At 62.0% G+C, this 19,018-nt stretch overlaps 3 protein-coding genes across 3 annotated transcripts in view; 2 read left to right on the top strand and 1 right to left on the bottom strand.

Annotated features, from left to right (window-relative positions):
- Positions 1–1,240: 1,240 nt before the first annotated feature.
- FGF22 (fibroblast growth factor 22) lies at positions 1,241–4,996 on the bottom strand. Its single transcript, XM_062625108.1, has 3 exons — positions 4,141–4,996; positions 1,836–1,939; positions 1,241–1,572 (listed from the first exon to the last, which is right to left on the bottom strand). Exons 1-3 carry the CDS (start codon positions 4,994–4,996, stop codon positions 1,378–1,380), a joined length of 1,155 nt encoding a protein of 384 aa, XP_062481092.1. The 3' UTR covers positions 1,241–1,377.
- Positions 4,908–18,859, top strand: POLRMT (RNA polymerase mitochondrial). The gene is made up of 21 exons (XM_062625030.1): positions 4,908–5,046; positions 5,545–5,637; positions 6,132–6,766; positions 7,064–7,194; positions 8,517–8,703; positions 9,212–9,361; positions 9,511–9,678; positions 10,001–10,171; positions 10,622–10,861; positions 11,084–11,863; positions 12,307–12,429; positions 14,101–14,223; positions 15,063–15,242; positions 15,936–16,022; positions 16,273–16,386; positions 16,927–16,976; positions 17,240–17,338; positions 17,630–17,702; positions 17,827–17,909; positions 18,021–18,091; positions 18,694–18,859. The coding sequence occupies exons 1-21, from the start codon at positions 4,995–4,997 to the stop codon at positions 18,741–18,743; spliced, it is 3,660 nt and encodes a 1,219-aa protein (XP_062481014.1). The 5' UTR covers positions 4,908–4,994; the 3' UTR covers positions 18,744–18,859.
- Positions 12,809–19,018, top strand: part of MIER2 (MIER family member 2) — a 100,518-nt gene continuing 94,308 nt past the window's right edge. The window contains exon 1 of the mRNA XM_062625043.1: positions 12,809–12,819. The gene's annotated coding sequence lies outside the window, so the exon portion shown is untranslated. The remainder of the gene's footprint in view (positions 12,820–19,018) is intronic.

Raw genomic sequence — 19,018 nt, 5'->3', positions numbered from 1 at the left:
TATCTCAGGACTGGTAGATCAGGGTAAATGGCTCGTCCTCCGAGCTCCTGGGCTTGGGAAGTGGGTGGCAGCAGGAAGGGCCCTGGTGGAGCCCGTGTGTGCCCAGCAGCGTGGAGGCAAAGCTTTGCTCTCTACTCACCAAAAGGCAGCCCGGGAGCCCTTCAAATCCCTTCCTTCTCCCAGCACACTCCAGCTGCAGATGGTGCGTGTGGCTCCTGGAGCTCGGGGGTTGATTTCCCCCTGCGTGAGCAGTGCTCAGGGGGATGCACAGCCCATGGTGGGTGCATGGCAGAGGCTCCCGGCCCGCGCCGCGGTCACCACGCAGTTAATGCGGTGGCAGTTCCCTCTCTCAGACTCGTTTGGAGCTGGTTGGGTAGGAAATGGAACGAGTTTGGTGGTTTTCAGTGGGGCCATCGTGTCTGACGTGACAAAGTGACCAGGCTGCGGTGCCTGGCTGCGGAGCGTGGCGCAGGACCAGCCCTGGCGCTGTTTGTGCCCATGCTCCCCTCCAGGCAAGGGACTGGTCACCATCCACTTTCCCGGCTCCACTTCCACTGGGGATAATGGATGGGGCAGCCCCACTGCACCTCGGTGCCCACTGGGCATCGTTTGCATCCATGGGGGTCCTGGTGCTCCCGCTGGGGACCAGGTCTGGTCCCTTTGCTTGTGACATCCTAGTTCAGGGTCTGCACATGGTGGGGAACAGCATCCTCGCTCCCTCCAAGCAGGGCTGTGTGCACCTGAGGGTCTGGGCTGGCTCATGAGGTGAGAGCCCATTGCCGTGATGCAGCAGGACAGCAGCTGTGACCCTCTCATCCCCCTTTGCCTTGTCCCTTTATGTCCCTAGGGCTGCATGCCCCTGCGCTGAGCCTGGCACCTCCCAGGGGATGCTCCCATTTGGAGCGGGTGCTGGTAACACATCAAGTGTGAGCACAGGGTCCAGGCTCTTTCCCTGCTCCATCCTTCCTGCCCCTGAACACCCATCACTGGTGCTTCCCGGGGGTGTTTGGAGCTGGGTCCAGCAGGGATGCTGCTGGGGGATGCAGGCACAACCCCAGGGGACCCAAACCCACCCTCACAGCACCAACACCCACTGCCTGTTCCATGCCACGAACACAGCTTTAATTGCCACCAGTGCCGGGACAAGAGCCAAATGCAACCCACCAACACGTCCCAGCCCTTGCACACACACACACACACACCAGTGGCAGAGAGCCACAACGGGAGGGCAGGGAAGAGCCGGATCCCTGCACGGCTGCATCTGGAGCATCTTCCTCCCGCATCCATCCAAACCAAACCAATAAATAACATAAAAATAGATCTGTACATAAATAAAATCACCCTTTCCCCCCCCAAGTTTTCTCCCCCGGGACGGGCTCAGCCGACGAGCATGGGGAGGAAGTGCGTGGAGAGCTGCTGCCGCCGCGTCTTGCCCCCTCGTTGTGGCCTGCCCTTGCTATTGAGCGAGAGGAACATGGGGCGGCCCCGGTGCCGCCAGCGCAGCGCCGCGTACGTGTTGTAGCCGTTCTCCTCGATGCGCTCCATGAACTTGCAGTTGGGGCTGAATTCCTTCTGGCAGGAGAGGGAAGGGGGTGAGCGGCGGCTGCGCTCGGCGCCCATCATCACCCTGCTCCGGTGGGATGGAGCCCAGGGGCAGAGCAGGACACCAGTGCCTGGGGGATGCTCTGTGGGTGCAGCCCCCGATGGGGAGCGGGGCAGTGCACAGGAAACCAAAAGCCTGCTCCTGGGCACCGGTCCCGGGGGGTTTGGGACCCCCTGTTCCAGCTCTGCCCTGTGCCTCCGACCCCACTCCCCGGAGACAGCATCCGACCTACCGACCCATAGAGCCTGCCCCGCTTGTTCATGGCCAGGTAGAAGCCGGTGTGCACCGCACGGATGGCCACGACGCCGACACGCACCGACCGGATCTCGACGATGCCTGTGGGACAGGGACAGGGAATGAGGGCTCAGCCGAGATTGGGAACCTCTGATCCAGGGGGGATTCCATCTTTACTCCTTTCCTCCCCAGGGTCCAGACGGTTCCCAGGAGGCCGATGGGACTGGGACGGTGCTGCCTGTGGATGCTGGTGGCACCAGTGCGGATACACGGCCCTGCACCGGGCACCGTGGGCAGAAGGGATGCGATGGTGCTGCAGGATGTGGAGATGAGCCCGGGAGGTGGCTGCAGCCGGGCTGTGGCTGCCCTGGTGTGTGCCCGGCACAGCCGCTAATGGGAAAGGCATGCGGTCGGACCAGCAGCTCCGACACAGGGAACACCCAGAGCATCGGCAGGGCCTTTGGGTTCCTGCACCGCATCCTGCCCTGCTGCCCACCGGGCACACGCTGCGCTGGGAAGGGGAGAACGGAGCTCCAGTGGGCAGAGACACGGGCAAGGGGCGAGGTGCAGCCCATGGGCACCACTGGATGAGGATGAGACGGCAGCTCCAGCACCTCGGGGTGGGGGTTTTCACCAGGCACCAACCCCCTGGCACCCACCAGGACCTGCAGGGTTCAGTGAAGCCATTGCCAAGCTGCAGCCATGGGGCAGGGTTGAGCAAGTGCCTGTGACTCCATCCCCACCTGATCCCTGTCTGGAGCTGCTATTTATAACAAAGGACTTGTGCTGTCCCCAAAATAGCCCCTGGCGCTTTGCTTCCCGGTGCCTGGTTCTGGAGGACAGAACCAGGCTCCCAGTCTCACCCCTCCAGTCCCAGAGCCCCACTGCAGCCATGGTGAGGGCTGAAGAGCAAGAGCCCAAGTGATAAGCAGAGTGAGCCCTATGGGAGCTCCCGGGGCCGGTCCTCCTGCCAGGCCCCATGGCAAATGAACGTGTTGGGGTGCTTGGCGCTGGCAGCGCTCCCGGCTGGGGCTCCCAACAGCCTCCGGCACCGCAGGAGGGCTCCCTGAGCCGTGGCTCCCTCATCCTGCGCTGGGTGGGTGACAGGGGCAGCCGCTGCTGCCACCGGGACAGGGGCTGGGGGATGCTGCGCCCATCCTCAGCATCATTCCTGCCCCACATCCCAACGCCCTGCCAGGCCCCCCTGGAACACTCGGGCATCTCCATCACCCCCATCCAGCACCCCCCTGTCAGCCTGGTGCCTATTCCCTGTCAACGGGGACCAGAACCCAGCACCCGAAACGGGCTGGTACCATGGGTGCTGAGCTTGGGCTGGCAGCTCTGGCGCTCACTGCAGGTGCCGCATTCCCTCGGGACCCACGGCGCTGTCACCACGGAGGGGCCCCGGTGGGAGAGGATCCGGACCCTGGGATCAGCCTCTCCCCACCGGCACACGCGGCCGCTCCCGAGGGCTGCGGGGTGGAGCAGCCCCAGCCCCAGCCCCAGGGGAAGGCCTAATCCTGCCGGCTTGTTCCCAGGCTCCGGATCGCAGCTCAGTCTGGGCAGCGCCGACATCCTTCAGCGTTTGCTCTCTCTGTCCCGTCCCGTCCCCCCCGGATGTGCTGCCCGGCCCCATGAGGAGGACCAGCCCGTGGGGATCCTGCAGCAACTGACCCCACGGCACCGGGGGTGCTGTGCCCCTGTGCCACGCCAGGGGCTGCCGGCTCTGCCCACCCGGAGCCCTGCGGGCAGTGGATGCTCTGTGATTCCCTCGATGGGGCAGCTCCTCTCCCCAAAACCACGCTCATGGATGCTCAGCGCTGAGACCAACATCGTCCTCCATCCCTCCTCATCCTCTTCAGCCTTTATCCTGCCCAGAGCGGCTACAGGGAATGATCAGAACCCCCCGCTCTGTGCCGCAGGGCAAGGGACTCCCCCCACCCCGCGCCGCCCGGGTACCCCCCTCTCATTCCCTCCTTGCGCTTTCTGTCGCCCCAACAACGCGGGACAGAAGCCGGACCCCTCCGGGGGGGGGGGGCGAGTGCAGGAGGAGCCGATCGTGTCCCGACGGCCGCGGGGACGGACAGGGGGGGACGCGCGGTCACTGGAGGAGCTGCGGCATCTCCCCGGCACCGGGCACAGCGGGGCCCCGTCGCCGTCACAGGCGCCCCTGTCCAGGCCCTGCCCCGTCTGTGCCCGGCTCCGGCCGCCTCGGCCGCAGCCCCCCGGGACTGGGCTCTGGGCCCCGGGCTCCGGTGGGAGGGCGGCGGGACCCCGCCCCGCCTCGCCCCGGCTGCACTCACTGCCCGGCCGCTCCCTCCAGCGCGTCCCCTCCACGCCGCCGCTGCCGTCGATGCGCAGGAAGAAGCGGGTGGCGGAGAAGAGCCGGCGCCAGCGCACGTCGCCCTCCAAGTGGCCGTAGCTGCGGGGGGGCCGCCGGCCGCCCCAGGCGGTGCTGCCCGACCCAGACCCCGGCCCCGCCAGCACGGCGAACGCCCCGGCGAGGCAGGCGGCGAGGGCGGCGGGGCCCCCGCGCCTCATAGCGGCGGGCGGCGGGCGGGCGGCGGGGCGCGGAGGGGCGGCGGGCGGGCGGCCATGGCCACGGCCGCGACCGGCCCCGACGGCGCGGGCGGCCCGAGCGCGGAGCAGAGCGAGCCGGGGCGGGGGCCAATGGCGCGGGGCGGGGCCGAGGGGTGGGGGCGAAGGGCGGGGGCTCCCATTCATCAACCGGCACCCCGACGGCTGCCTTGTAGCCCCGGCCGGGGCCACCCGCCTGCGGTTGCGGGGCTCCGGGGCGGGGGGTGGTACATGCTCCGGTCCGCACCGGCTTCTGCGGCGGCCGGGCCGGGCTCCTCGGGCAGGTTTGGGGGAGAGGCGCGGGCCGCGGGCATGGGGGTGGTGTCGGCTTGGAGCGCGGAGCTCGGTGCCGGTTGGCACCCGGGGAAGCGCCGTGTCCCAGCGCCGGCCCCGTGGGGCTTCGCTCCCGTCCCGTCGGGGCCTCCGCTTTCCGCCGGGACGGGACGGGGGGGAGCGAGTTGCCCTGCCGCGCTGCACCATGGGAGTTGTAGTCCTCCGCTGGGGCGGAACTACGGCTCCCGACGTGCTTTGCGGCACGGCTGCGCAGAGCGCGGGGCATGGCGGCGTAGCGCGGCGGGGCATGTCGCTGCTGCGGGCGGCGCTGCCGGGCCCGGGCCGCCTGCGGGGCGCCGGTGAGCGGTGGGGAACGGGAACGGGGAACGGGAACGGGGAACGGGAACGGGAAACGGGAACGGGAAACGGGAACCGGGCGGGCGGGGGAGGCCTCTCCCGGGCAGAGCCGGGGCTGGGCGGCCCCGCAGGCCTCCCCCGGGCCTGGGGACGGAGCGGGGGCTCCCGCAGGGCTGACCCGGGCACGGGTGCGCGGAGCCGGACGGGGTCGGTGCCCGGAGCCCTGAGGTGAGGCGGGGCTCCGGTGTCTTTTGGCCCTGGGCCGCTGTCATTGCAACAGCGGCGGCCGTGGGGGTCTCTGGAGCCTGGCCCAGCGCTGGGATCGGCGTGCTCGGGGGTGCTGTGGCTTGGGGCGTCCCTGGGGTTACGGCCCCCCAACCTCCAACCATGGGTGAGGTGGGGGGGCCCTGTCCCTGTCCCCAGCCATGGTGTGGGGCAGGGAGTGCTGGAAGGGGCGAAGCTTCCTCTGAGCCCCGAGTTTTGGTGTTTTCCCACTGCAGGGATCCCATGGAGCATCCTCCGGAGCTACTCCTCTGCCAGCGCCAAGAAGGCGAAGAGAAACGTTCCCTGCGAGAGGACCGAGCTGCTGCAAGGTGGGAGAGCTGCAGCGGCCCGGGGGTGCCCCCAGGGCCTTCCCCCTCCAGGTAGAACGTATTCGGGAAGGGAAATAGCCTGAGCAAGGATGTGGGGCTTCCCATGGGCGTCCTGCTTACCCTGAGCACGTTCTGCCCTGTCCTTAGGGACCTGCAGGCCCATCCTGCTTCCAGGAAGGGCCCTGCTGACTGACCTGGAACCTGCTCTGGCTTTGGGCTGAGGCTGTGAGGTCCTTGCAGAGAGGCCCAGGGAAGCAGACAAGCGTGTGCTGGTGTCCTGTCATTGCAGTGATGATGCTGCGGTCCCTGGGGTGGGTGCTAGGACCACAGTGATCCAGGCAGCTCATTGCTGGCCAAGGAGGGGAGAAGTCCTGGTGTGGAGCCTCTTCTCCTGAGCGTGTTCCTGGGTGCTCCCAAGGCCCCTGGGGTAGGACAGAGCCTGTGCTCGGGCTTTGCATCCCTTCACTAATCCCCCCCTCTGTGTTCCCTGGCAGTGCTGAAAGCTCGGGTGAAGCAGCTCCAAGCCACCAATGGTCCAGAGGTGACGGTCAGCAAAGTGGAGCTGGCCCTGTTGGGTAATGCCAAGTGCCAGGACCCGCTGCAGGAGGTGGTGGCTCCCAAGGAAGGAGGGGAGAGCCTGGCCAGGACCAGCAGCTGGGTTGAGAAGCTGAAGAAGGAGGCGCGCATCCAGCAGCTGAAGGTGGAGCAGGTGTTGCCTGTTGCTGCCTCCAAGCTGGCTCTGGAGACTGAGGTCAAGGACAAAGCCCAGGGCAAGGTGAAAGGCAAAGGTAAAGGCAAGAAGAGCCTGAAGACCCCAAAGACTAAAGCGGTTGCAGGCTGGAGCCAGGGCCATGCTGGCTCTCACAGTGTCCATGCCCATGGGAAGCCCGCGGTAGCAGCAGGGAAGGAGGCTGTGAAGGTGCCAGGCCAGAGGGTGCTGGATGACAAGGAGAGCAGCCAGGTCAAGATCCTGCAGCAGACCATCCAGTCCAACCTCGAGTGCTTCCTGTTCCTGCAGCAGCCAGAGGAAGCAGAGAGGCTCCTCCTCATGTACCACAGGTCCCGGTCAAAGAGAAAGGTGTTGAATGTCAGCGCGTACAACATCGTGATGCGGAGCTGGGCAAGAAAGGTACTGACCTGTTGGTCTATGGGTTTCTGGGTGTCTTGGGTCGGGGGGACAGGGCTCAGGAGGAAGAGCTTTGTGCTCGTACAAGCTGTGGTCACAGTTTGAGCTGTGTCACATCTGCCTTCAGCACGGGTGCCAAGCTTCTGCGGAGAGGGCTGGAGCTGGTACGAGGCCGCTGATCCCCGTGAGGTGGCTTTGAGGGGCTGGGGCAGGATAGATGGGGCTGGATTTGAACAGGAGCAGAGGGATGTGGGGCTGCTGGTGCGTGTGTCCACAGCACCGTTCCCTTCTCCTCCCCAGGGCTGTCTGCAGCGCATCAACTCCCTGTTTTCCATGCTGGAATCTGCTGGGCTCCGGCCCAACCTGGATTCCTACGCGGCAGCACTGGAGTGCATGGGCCGGAACCCCTTCTGCGTCAAAGCCGTCTGGAGGTAACGTGGTTCTGCTTCCTTCCCCTGGCGTGGCCCAGGGTGCTGAGAGCCTGGGAGAGCGGGGCTGCTGCTCTGCTCCCATGGGGGCCTGGCTGGTGCTACTGTCCCTGTCCTCCCTCCAGTGTCACCCAGCATGGACTCGGCTGGGGCTCTGGGCTCTTGCTGCACCTCAGATCCAGGAGGATGTCATCCCACAGCATCCTCTGTGGGGCTGGGCACTGGGAGATGGTGTATGAGGGGATTCTGACACCCACCCCCCCCACCCCCCCCCAGCAGCCATGGGGGCTGCAGGGAAGGGAGCTTCCAGCTACTGTTCCCGTTGCAGCCCTGCCCTGGCCCCCAGGCTGGGTGCATGAACCACAGTGCCCAAGCTGTGCCCAGCCCCATGGGTTCCTTCCTGCTGGCTGAGGCTGGAGGGGGAGCCTTGAGGGCTCTTTGGGGGTGAAGGAACCTGCATCTTCCTGCTCAGCCTCCCCATTGAGCACGAAGATGAAAGCTCAGTGGAGGGTGGATGGTTTGATTGCTGTAACCTGAGGCTGGTGACCTTGTGGGGACAGGCTGGAGGCAGCTCCCACCCCAGCAGCTCCCAAGAGCTGGCTCCTGCCTAGGTGGGGAGCAGGGAGAGCTCCCATGTTCTTGCAGGACAGCATCCTGCTGCCAGCGTGCCCTGCAGTGGTGCTCCTGGAGCACTGAGGCATCAGCCTTGGGTGGGTGTCCCAGTTATGCCCCTTTTGCTGCAGGGAGCCAGCAGCTCCATCAGGCACCGGTTATTGCATGGAACATGCTTTGAGGAGTGTGTAGGGGAAGGGAAGAGGCATCCCAGGGCAAGTGCATGGGGCACATCCTGCTCCCCAGCCCTGCCAAGAGCCTTCCCAGTGAGTGTGAAGAAGCTGCACCCTCCTGCAGCTGGCACAGAGGAAAGCTGCTGGGAAGCACCCAGCATGGAGAGTCCTCCCCAGCCCTCCTGGCATGGGTTGGGGCTGGGGTTCAGTCTCCTGCCCTGTGCTCAGAGCTCATTCGTGGGGGGTGCCCCCCCTCAGGCCCTGCTTTGGGAGAGGGTTTTGCTTTTGTGGGTGCCAGGGGTTTGGGATGGGGGGGCTCTTCATCCCATCGTGGGTCTGGGTGATGCTGCTCAAGGCACATGTGAGGAAGGAAAAGCCTGATACGGTCGAGGCTCTTGGATCCTCCAAAGGGCAAACCCCATCTGTGTCCTTCATGCTTGGTCCTCTGCTTGAACCCCTTGTTCCCTGCCCCGTGACATGCTCCTTTCTGTGCACAGTCCCTTGGGAAAGCTCTGACCTGTTTGATCCGCCCCTCCTCAGGTGCATGCAGCAGCTGCAGCACGATGGCTTCCACGTGGATGAGCTCTTCCAGAAGTGCCTGTTTGAGGAGGATGAGAAGGAGAAGGTGCTGAAGGCCGTCAGGATGGTCCAACCCAACTACCAGCTGCCCCCTGCACCCAGCCCAGAGACCTGCAAGTCTTCTCTGCTCCAGGACTTCTACTCCAGGGTAAGCCCCAGAGCTCAGGGTGTCTCTGCAGGGTGCTCCAGGCTCCCTGAGGCCTCAGACCTGTGGACCTCTGGGTGCCGGGAAGCTGCCTTCAGAGGGGCCTCGTCCCACATGCCTCTGGCAGGGGAGCTGGGAGAATGAGCCCGTCTTCTCTTTAGGGGTCTGTAGGGATGCTGGGGAGGGACTCTTCATTAGGGACTGCAGTGACAAGACAAGGGGTAATGGGTTCAAACAAACAGGGCAAGTTTAGATTGGATCTAAGGAGGAAGTTCTTTAAGGGTGGTGAAGCACTGGAATGGGTTGCCCAGGGAGGTTGTAAATGCTCCATCCCTGGCAGTGTTCAAGGCCAGTCTGGACAGAGCCTTGGGTGGCATGGTTTAGTGTGAGGTGTCCCTGCCCAAGGCAGGGGGGTTGGAACTGGATGATCTTAAGGTCCTTTCCAACCCTAACTGTGATTCTATGATTCTCCCTCTGGCTTTTGGCACTTACTGGTTCGCTCTGGTTGCAGGAGAAGATGGTGCCGTACCCCAAGCTGGATTTCTCTGTGCAGGAGCTGCAGGAGTGCTTTCAGAAGCAGCTGGAGCTGGAGATGAACAACACCATAACCATCGAGTCGGTGGAGTCAAGCAAACCTCTGACCCCACAAGCCATTAAAGCGGTAAAGCTCAGGGAGTGATGGGGCTGCAGGTCAGGAGGGAAGCGGGAACAGGCTTCCCTCAGCACCTTGGGAGGTGGCCTGAGGAGGGGGACAGCTTCCTGGTGGCACTCTCACCACAGCAGTTCAGCCTTACTCCTGTTCCTGTGCAGCGCAAGCTCCTGGCCACCCTCCGTTCCCAGTGGCACGACTCCATCCTCCAGGCCCTGCAGAAGTCAAAGCACAACATGGCCAAGCTCAAGACAGCATCGAGGTACAACGTGCTGTACCCCTACCTGTGCCTGCTGCCGGAGGAGGAGTACGTGGGCATCATGCTCGAGGTAGGACCCTGCCCTGCCCTTGCAGAGCTGCAGGAACAGGGTGCTTGGATGGCCAAAGGGCTGCTGCAAAGCACTGTTGTCCTTCTTGGGCCAGCAGAATCAGGATATGAGCCTGCCCAGGTTGTTAGGTACAGGCTCTGCTCCCTGTGCTGAGCAGCCACTGGAGCCCCTGCTCTGTCCTGGCCATGTTTCCTTCCTTATCTTCTGCTCAGCACCATGGGAATGGGCATCTTCCCATGCTCCCTGCACAGGGGGTTTGTCTCTCTGCTCCATCTTTCTGCTCCTCCATCCTGAAGACCCTCTTTGCCTTCCCCTTTCTCAGATGCTCAACACCCTGTCTCCACAAGGAGAATCCCTGGCTGTCTTGGCCAAGGAGCTGGGCTCCAAAGTCTACGACAGATACATCACCCGGAGGAAGCTGTGCAGTGGTCAGGTGGAGAAGATGCGGGTGGTCTATGAGGGCTACATCCAGCTGCTGGCAAAGGATGGCCAGGTAGGCATGCCTGGGACAGGAGGGGGCCTGTGGGCTTGCAGCAGCAGAGCAGAGATGGGACAAAGCAGTTTGTCCACCCCGTCACAAGCACAAGGTCTGGGTTCTGGGAACTTGCTGCTGCAGAGGCCACCAGAACCAGTAAGGCCCCGTTTAGTGCTTGGCAGGGCAGGGGGTGGTGTGTGGGGGTGAGATGTGAGCACAGGGATTGGTGAGAGGAAGGGATGTGCAGTGCCACTGGCCTGGCCTGCAGCAGCAGCAGGTTCTCACTGCTGGGCTTGTCCCAGTCACATCAACAGTCCTGCCCCCAATGCCTGTGGCAGGGAGGACCTCACAGGGGCACACAGACAGGAGGGTCCTTCTCCAAGCCACATAGATCCCATCCAGCACCACCCCCAGCAGCAGCATGCCTGGTCCCTCTGCTTGACCCAGTTTTCTCCTTCCACCTCCCAGCCTGCCAAGTACTTGCCACGGGAATACTGGGAGAAGCTGGTGGCAGAAGCAGGCTTTGGGCCTTCCCTGAGCCTGAAGGACAGCAGCTGGTCCTACGTGCTCCTCATGCGCCTGGGCATGCACATGCTGGAGCTGCTGGTGCAGGCTGTCAAGATGCCCAGGAACATCCTGAGCCCTCGCCTGGAGCCCAGGCTCATCCCTGCCCTCTACCACATCTACTCCTTCCGCAGCAGTTGTCAGGTGAGCCTCATGCTGGGGTCTCTTGGGCTGTGCAGGTCAGCTCTGCATTGGAACCAGGCCTTTGCAAAGGCCCTTGTCCTTCCCTGCTGCCTTTCCTGCTTAGGGACGCTTTGAGGAGCCCCTGGTTCCGTGCAGTGTCTTTAGCTGCTCCTTACATCATGGCTGACTGGCCACATGCTCTTCCAGAGCCCTCACCTTCACCTCTCTGATTCATCTCTTCAGGTTGGGCTGATAAAGCCCCATCCCATCTTCTGTCAGATCATGTCCGACGCTGCAGAGACCATGCTGACCTTTAACTCCTCCGCCATCCCTATGCTGTGCCCCCCAGTGCCTTGGACCTCCCCCCATTTTGGGGCCTTTTTCCTCAACGACACCAACCTGATGCGCTTTGTGGACGGGGCCATCCAGCACCAGCTGCTCCTGGAGCAGTGTCCTCTGGTGAACCTCCACCCCGTGCTGGATGCCCTCAACCAGCTGGGCAACTGCGCCTGGAAGATCAACCAGCCCGTGTTGGATATCATCATCTCCATCTTTAACGACAAAGGCAATGAGAAGCTGGACATCCCCCCACCCCTCTCCGAGGCCCCCAAGCCTCCTGCTGCTCCCAGCAATCCCTCTGCCTTGGACAAGGCCCAGAAGCACGAGCTGTTGCTGTGCAAGAAGAAGGCAGCCGAAATGCACAGCTTGCGTATGGACGCGCTCTACAAGCTCTCCATCGCCAACTACGTCAGGGACAGGGTGTTCTGGTTTCCTCACAACATGGACTTCCGAGGCAGGACTTACCCTTGCCCACCTTATTTCAACCACCTCGGGAACGATGTCATCCGGGCCATCCTGCTCTTTGCAGAGGGAAGACCCCTAGGGCCCAAGGGTCTGGACTGGCTTAAGATTCACCTCATCAACCTCACGGGGCTGAAGAAGAAGAACCCTTTGCAGGAGCGCCTGGAGTATGCCAATGAGATCATGGAGGAGATCCTGGACTCGGCTGACCACCCGCTCACGGTACACGGGGAGCTCTTGGGGTGGAGTGGTGGGAGCCCTGGCAGGCTGGAGCCTTCCCCTTCACCTGGGAAGCAGGGAAGTTTGTCTGTGTTGGAGCCTGAATGGGAATTACCTAAATACGCTAAGGGAAAAAGGGATCAGTGTGCTCCTTAGTTTCAGAGGAGACCCAGCCATTCCTTTCAGAGAGGACAGTAGAATGGAAATGAGATTGGTTTTGAAACAAAGATGGTTGGAAAGGTACCGCTTTGAGAGGAGAAAGGGAAACAAAGCGTTGCAGGGTTCCCTAAATAACACGTTCCTATATGAAAACAGGGGGAAGTATTTGGGAAGTGGAGGAGGTGCCTGGACCAGTACGTGCTGGGAACGCAGGGGCTCCTGCTTTCACTTTGGGGTGCCACAGGAGCACTGCCTGCTCCTGCCAACGTGTGCTTTCCTCTTCCCAGGGCAGGAAGTGGTGGATGAACACGGATGAGCCCTGGCAAGCCTTGGCCTGCTGTATGGAAATCGCCAAAGCCTCGAGGTCCCCGGATCCCACAGCCTACATCTCCCACTTCCCAATTCACCAGGTAGATCTGCGTGGCTGGGCTGGCAGAGGGAAATGGGCAGGGTGGAAGCATCCAGGTCTCCAGTGCTGCGTTACCTACACCATGGCCAGGCTTCCCTAAGGATGGGAGCACAGTCTGGAGGCAGCTGGGCTGGAGAAGTCCAGGAACTCGCTGCTGCAGGGAGGCAGTAGTGAGCCAGGCGAGTGCTGCTTTGGCTTCCTGTGGCTGGAGCAGAGCCTGTCTGGGAGAGGGCTGAGCCAGTGTCACCTTCTCCAGCCACAGGGTGAGGGCTGGAAGCCAGCCTGGCCCCGTGGGGGTGGGATGAGGTGAGGTCTGTGGCAGCTCCTGCCTCTGATGTGCTTGGGGCTGCGCTGAGGCTTTGGGGGTCTCTGCTTCCATTCGGAGGCTGAAGTTACAGCTGGGAGGTATGGACCTCTGGAGAAGGGCATGGGGACAGAGCTGAGTCAGTGCCGTGGCTGTCACCATGTGCCCTGTCCCTGCTCGATGTCAGCTGTGCCCACGCTCTGAGCAGGATGAGTGCAGGCGCTGTTGGAAGGTGTTTGTCCTTCCTAGCAGGACAGAGGAGCCTTAACCAGCACTCGGGCCTCTCCCAGCAGCTCTGCAGCCAGTGCCCAGCCAGCTATCTGTCCACACTGATAAATCCCCTTGCTGCATGGCAGGCAGTGATGAATTGTTTTCCTAGGGAGAGGTTTACTTATTTATCTCATTAGATCAGATGGCCATAACGGGGGGGGGGGGGGGTGATGAAGGGGGCTGTATTCTGCCAGCAGCAATGGTCTGGAATATGTCTGAGACAGTCTCAACTGATACTGTTATGACAACAAGAGATCAAGAGAGCAGCCGAGGGGGTGTTAATCAAACCGAAGCAAGGACTTCTCGTGGAGGACACCTCAGCCTCTTTCCACCTGAGTCATCAGCACTGGGTTAGCAGAGGCAGCTCCTCTGCTGCGGCACCGCAGGGCTGGTGCCCGAGCACTCCCAGTGCTCAGCTCTGCAACTTGCTGCACTGCAGGCTGTGGGGAGGAGGGGAAGAGGAGAGGAGGGTTTGATCCTGCTGGCAGCTCCCCTGGACCAGGCACAGGAGGAGCAGGGCTGGTCCAAAGCAGCAGCAGGTCTTCTGTTTGGTGCTGTCTGGGGAGCAGCAGGACCTTCCCAGTCCATTGTGCAGGTCCTGCCTATCCCAGCCGGGTCCAGGAGGACTGTCAAGGCAGTTGCTGTGATGGATGGCTCAGTGTGTCCCTAACTGCAGCTCTGAGCCAGGGCTGGGTTCTGTCAGAAGGATCATGGTCAGCTATGGCTCACTGAGTGATGCTCGCCTTACCCTGCCTCCTCCTGGGTTTTCTGAGGCTCCTGGGGCTTCTTTTAGCATCTGAAACCAACAGATCTGTTGTTTTCCACATGCCCTGCCTTTCAGGGTTGCCAGAGAGCTCTGATGTCTTTGGAAACCCACAGAGGGGGCAGCATGCTGGGAGGGTTTCTGGTTTCGAGCCTCACAGGCAGCAGCAGTTAGGGCTGAGACCCAGTCAGAACTGGCCAGAAGGAAGATGGAAACTGCTGTTTCCTGGGCCAGCTGCAAACCTGGCTGGAGAGAGGAGGGAGGACAGCAATGCCCTTGGCTCAGGAGGTTGTCTGTGCTCCATCCACACCCTGCCACCTTGTTTCCACCCGCAGGATGGCTCCTGCAATGGGCTCCAGCACTACGCAGCTCTTGGCCGGGACCTTATTGGTGCCATCTCGGTCAATCTGATGCCCTGCGATGCGCCCCAGGATGTCTACAGCGCGGTGGCCCAGCAGGTGAGACACGTTGGGGACACGAGGAGGTGTCCTAGGACCTGCCTCTTGCTGCTGATGCCCAGCGGTCCCTTCGGCTCCCAAAGAGAAAGGGTGGGATAAGAGGGGTGGACAGAGGGCTGGGAAAGCGTGAGCTGGGTCAGGGGTAGCTCTCCCTCTCCACATGGGAATCACTGCAGTGGGGATCAGGCTGGAGATCATAGAGGTGGCCATGAGGCATCCCTTGGATTTCTGCTGTCTTCACTTCTCAATGAAGTCTATGAGAGTTAGGGTAAAGAAGTGGAAGAGAGCAGAGGAAGTTCCTCATCTCTTGGTCACAACTAGCCCACGGGTTATGGGATTTCCTTCGTTTGAGCTGGGTAGGAGGGAGTGGGGAGGGATTCAGCCCTTGGCACTGCTGCGAAGTCTTCAGCTTTCTTGGCAAGACATGATGTGAAAGGAGCCTGCTGGGATGCGTGTTGGGATCTACCAGCCTCGTTCAACTGGCATTGAACCCCCTGGTTCTCCCTTCCCGGTCTCAGCATGCTTCATCCCAGCAGCAGAGGGCAGGAGGAGCACGTTTTCCTCTGACTTCTCATGGGGGGTGGCTGAGGCAGGAAAACCTGAGTCCTGATGCTGTGTCCTTGGGGTGTCCGGCACCAGCAGCCAAGTGACACTGCTGAGGCAGCAGTGGAAGGTTCTGTGGCCTTATCTCTGAGATGCAGGTGCTCCTGATGCCATCCGCAGATGCTCTCTGCTTAAGCCAGCCTGGTGACAACGGGCTGCAGGGTTCCTGGTGGCCCTGGGTCAGGCCAGCGCTGCTCGCCGTGGGGCTGACCTCCTGGGGGCTCTGCCTTCCTCAGGTGGAGGAGTTCCGGAGGAAGGATGCTGAGCACGGGGTGAAGATCGCTCAGGTGCTGCAGGGCTTCATCAGCCGCAAGGTGGTGAAGCAGACCGTGATGACCGTGGTCTATGGGGTCACCCGCTACGGCGGCCGCCTGCAGATGGAGAAGAGGCTCAAGGAGATCGATGACTTCCCCGAGGTACCACCTCTGCCCTGGAGCAGCCTGGGCTCAGCTCTCAGCCCCTGCACTGGGGGGGGTTCTCTCTTCACCACCACCCCCCCCAAACCTCAGCTAAGAGAGGGATGTGCAGGACTGAGCCCCGCATCCTCCAGCCTGCAGGAGAGCTGCGTGCTGGCACTGGTGGGTGGGCAGGGATTCTCCCATTCATCCTTCCGGGGCCCAGCTTGGTGGCATGAGAGCCTCGTGGGGTTTCAGATCCACAGCAAGGTCTGTGGCTGTGCTCTTCCATCTGGAAGTGGCCCTCGTCTCTAGCAGAGCTCTTGGAGGCTTCTTCCTCCCTGACGCCTGTTTCTTGTTGTGTGACCCCACTGTGAGTCCTTGCTGAGTGGGTGCTTTGCTGTGGCATGGTGGTGCTGGGAGTGTTCCTGCTGCCGTGTTAACACTGCAGGGACAGATGTGGCAGCGAGAGCCTCCTGCTCATCCTGGGATGTCACACACATCAGCCTGTCCTTGGACAAGGAGCCATCTGAAGTGCTGATCAGAGCCTCCCTCCAGCACTGCCCCCAGCCAGCTGCCTGCAGCAGCTCAAGGCTTAACATGGTTTGGATGGAGGCAATTTTGAGGCAGATGCTCTTTTAGCTTACCCATCACTTTGCTCCACGTCTTTTGCTGCCTGTGCCTGACCCCTCACTCTGCCTCTGGTCTCTGCAGGAGTACTTGTGGGAAGCGTCTCACTACCTCGTAAGGCAAGTGTTCAACAGCATCAAGGAGATGTTCTCAGCGACTCGAGATATCCAGGTATGGTGCCTGCTGCCTCTTCTCTCTTCCTGCCTTTTCTTCTTTGCTGGCCCACCCCTACGTAGAGCAGGGGATGCTCCATGGGGAGAGATGGTTCTTCTGGGTCCCAGCCTGGAGGTGTGGGATTGTGCCTGGTACAGAGCCAAGCTCCCCTGTAAGCACTGGACTGGCAGAGGCAGAGTCAGGGTCACCTGTGCTGGGAGGGGATGGGGTCTCCCATAGTAACTCCAGCCACCTCCTTCTGCTGCAGAACTGGCTGACAGAGAGTGCCAAGCTCATTGCCCAGTCAGGCCAGACGGTGGAGTGGGTCACACCACTGGGTCTCCCCATCGTGCAGCCCTACTACCGCTCCAGGCCCACTGTGGTAAGTGTGTGGTGTGCAGGAATCAGCCACCCCTTCCTCTGCCGTGGTGGGGAGCAGGGGAAGGACAGCCAAAAGCTAAAGCCCAGCGGCTCTCCATCAGGGTGGATCTGTGGGTGCAAGCACATCCTGCAGCCTCCCTGCAGAGCCTGGAGCGGGTGGGGGCTGCTGAGGAAGCGCTGCTGCTCCCATCCCACTCAGGCAGCTGAGGCACGGGCCCATTCCCTGCTCCCAGGAGCCTTCCTGGGGCTCTCGTGATTCAGACTCGCTGCTCTCGCCTCCCACATGCTGCTGCTCTGACTCACATCTCCCCTCACAGCCACTCACCTCCAGCAGCCCTTCCTGGAGCCCTCGCAGGGTGAATCAGCTGGGAAAGGGGTGCAGGATGCCTGGCAGCATCCCTAGGAGGGGACTGCTGACTGCCTGGAGGCTGGGATGCCCTGGAAGGGTCCCTTATGGCAGCCAGGGGGGTTCCCTGCAGAGCAGAGCAGGAGCGTGGGGCAGTGCAGAGGGAGGGCTCACCCCCTTTCTCTCTCCCTGCAGCTGAACTGCAGCATGCAGCACCTGAGCGTGAAAAGCACCCACAGCAACCAGTAAGTATGAACCCGTGGTTGTGACTGAGCCTCTGCTGGCCCCAGTCTGTGCTCTGGGGACGAAGCCTTCCCATCAGTGGAGCCTGCCACTGAGTGCCAAAGCTCCTGTTAACAGCTCTGAGCTGCAGTAAACCAGCTGAGGAGTGGAGCCCTGTGCTTCAGCAGGGCCCTGGGGCCCTGCAGGGCTGTGCCCATCAACCCCAGGGCTCATTTTTGGCCTTGGAAGTGCCTCAGCTCCTCCCTTCTCCTGCTTTGTGCTGCAGGAAGCCTGACACGGTGAAGCAGAAGAACGCCTTCCCACCCAACTTCATCCACTCCCTGGACTCCACACACATGATGCTCACAGCTCTGCACTGCCTCAGGTAGGGAGCTGGGGCTCTTCCCTGGCTCCAGGATCACTCTTTGCTGGGAGAACATTGCATGTGGTGGGGGAAAGGGGTTTTCCTGGTTGTGGCTGTTTGGGTTTCCTGGCAGAGAAGGGCTAAAGGGGGGTTTGGGGGGGGGTTTGCTGTCCCTGAAGATGCGCAGGTGCTGTTGCAGGGAGCCCTCGTGTGGTCCTTGCTCACGTCCCAGCACAAAGACCTCGGTGGGGCAGGGGATGTGGGGGGGGGGGGCTCTCAGCACCACTTATGGCACCTTCTGCTGCCTCCCAGGCAGGGCCTGACCTTCGTCTCGGTCCATGATTGCTACTGGACTCACGCAGTCACCGTGGACGTGATGAACCAGGTACAAGCGGATCTTCAGGAGCTGGGATCCTGCTGATCCATCCTCTGGGCACACGCCAGCCCTTCCCTCCCCTGGGCTTTGCTCCAGGGGCTGGTGGATTGACCCAGCTTGCTGGTGGTTGCAGGTTTGTCGGCAGCAGTTTGTGGCTCTACACAACGAGAAGATCCTGCAGGATCTGTCTGAGTTCATGCTGGAGAAGTACTGCAGGTATTCCCTCAGCCCCTGCCCAGGGCTGCTGTGGTACAGGCGGCCTGTGCATGGGTTGGAAGAGCCAAATCCTGCTCCCATGCTCATTTCCTTTCCTTCTGGTTCATCCAGCCCTGACGGAGAGACCACAGCCCCCTGGCAGAAGAAACTGATGGAGCAGCTGTCGAATGTCCCCAAGACAGGTAGGAGCATGGGACAGGACCAGGGGTGGCTTGGAGACAAAGGGAGTGAGATGGAGATTTGGCCCCCAAAGTCACTGAGCTCATGGGGTGTCTGAAGCTGGACACAGCACTAAAGCTGTCCCCTGAGATGGGTTTTCCTGCCTGTGCTGCGCTGCAGAGCCATGGGGCAGAGCCTGCAGCAGCCCTGGGAGCCATCCCTGCCTTCCCCTGGGCTTTACCCCAGGCTGAGCCAGCTCATCCCATCCCCATCTTGTTCCTCTCCCATCTGTTTCCAAGCAGGAGGCATTTGCCTGGAGATGGGAGGGAGGCCCTTGGCATGGTAATTGCCAGGATCTAGATGATACACATGCAATGGCATTGAGGCAATTAGTTTAACTCTTCTAATCTCTGGGCCCTGCATCTGCCAGACCATCTGGCCAACCTTTGTTGGGCCTTTGCGAGGCGGAGGAGGCCACTGCTCCCACATCCATCGGGAGGGGTGGCAGCTCCTGAAGCCCTCCAAATCCCTCTTGACCTCCCGTCTGCATCTAAGCTGGTTTCATGAGGCAGGGCTTGGGGCAGCTTCTCTCCCCTCTGAGCTCTCCTCTCCCTCCTTCCCTCAGGTGAATTCAACCTGGAGAACGTGATGGATTCCACCTATTTCTTCAGCTGAGCCCCAGCAGCCAGCGGGGCCCTGCTCTGCCCGGGCTCCCTCAGAGGCTGCGGTAGGCACTGGCCCCCAGGGCTCCTCTGTCCTGCATCTCATGGGGAATGTGGGTCCAGCTGCCAGCACCGGGGCTGGGGCACATGGGGACTGCAACGAGCAGCTACAGAGGGACAGGGCCTCTGCCTGTGTCCCAGGTCCCCACCTCTCTGCTGTGGATGCTGGTGGATGGGATGTGCCCCTCCCCATCCATCCCTCCCCACCAGCAGGGTGCAGGACCTCAG

Source organism: Pezoporus occidentalis, unplaced genomic scaffold (genome assembly GCF_034315485.1).
Source record: "Pezoporus occidentalis ecotype Australia unplaced genomic scaffold, CSIRO_AGI_Poc_V1 ctg276, whole genome shotgun sequence".
In the NCBI taxonomy this organism is placed as follows: Eukaryota; Metazoa; Chordata; class Aves; order Psittaciformes; family Psittacidae; genus Pezoporus; species Pezoporus occidentalis.
This window is presented reverse-complemented; position numbering and strand designations above follow the sequence as displayed.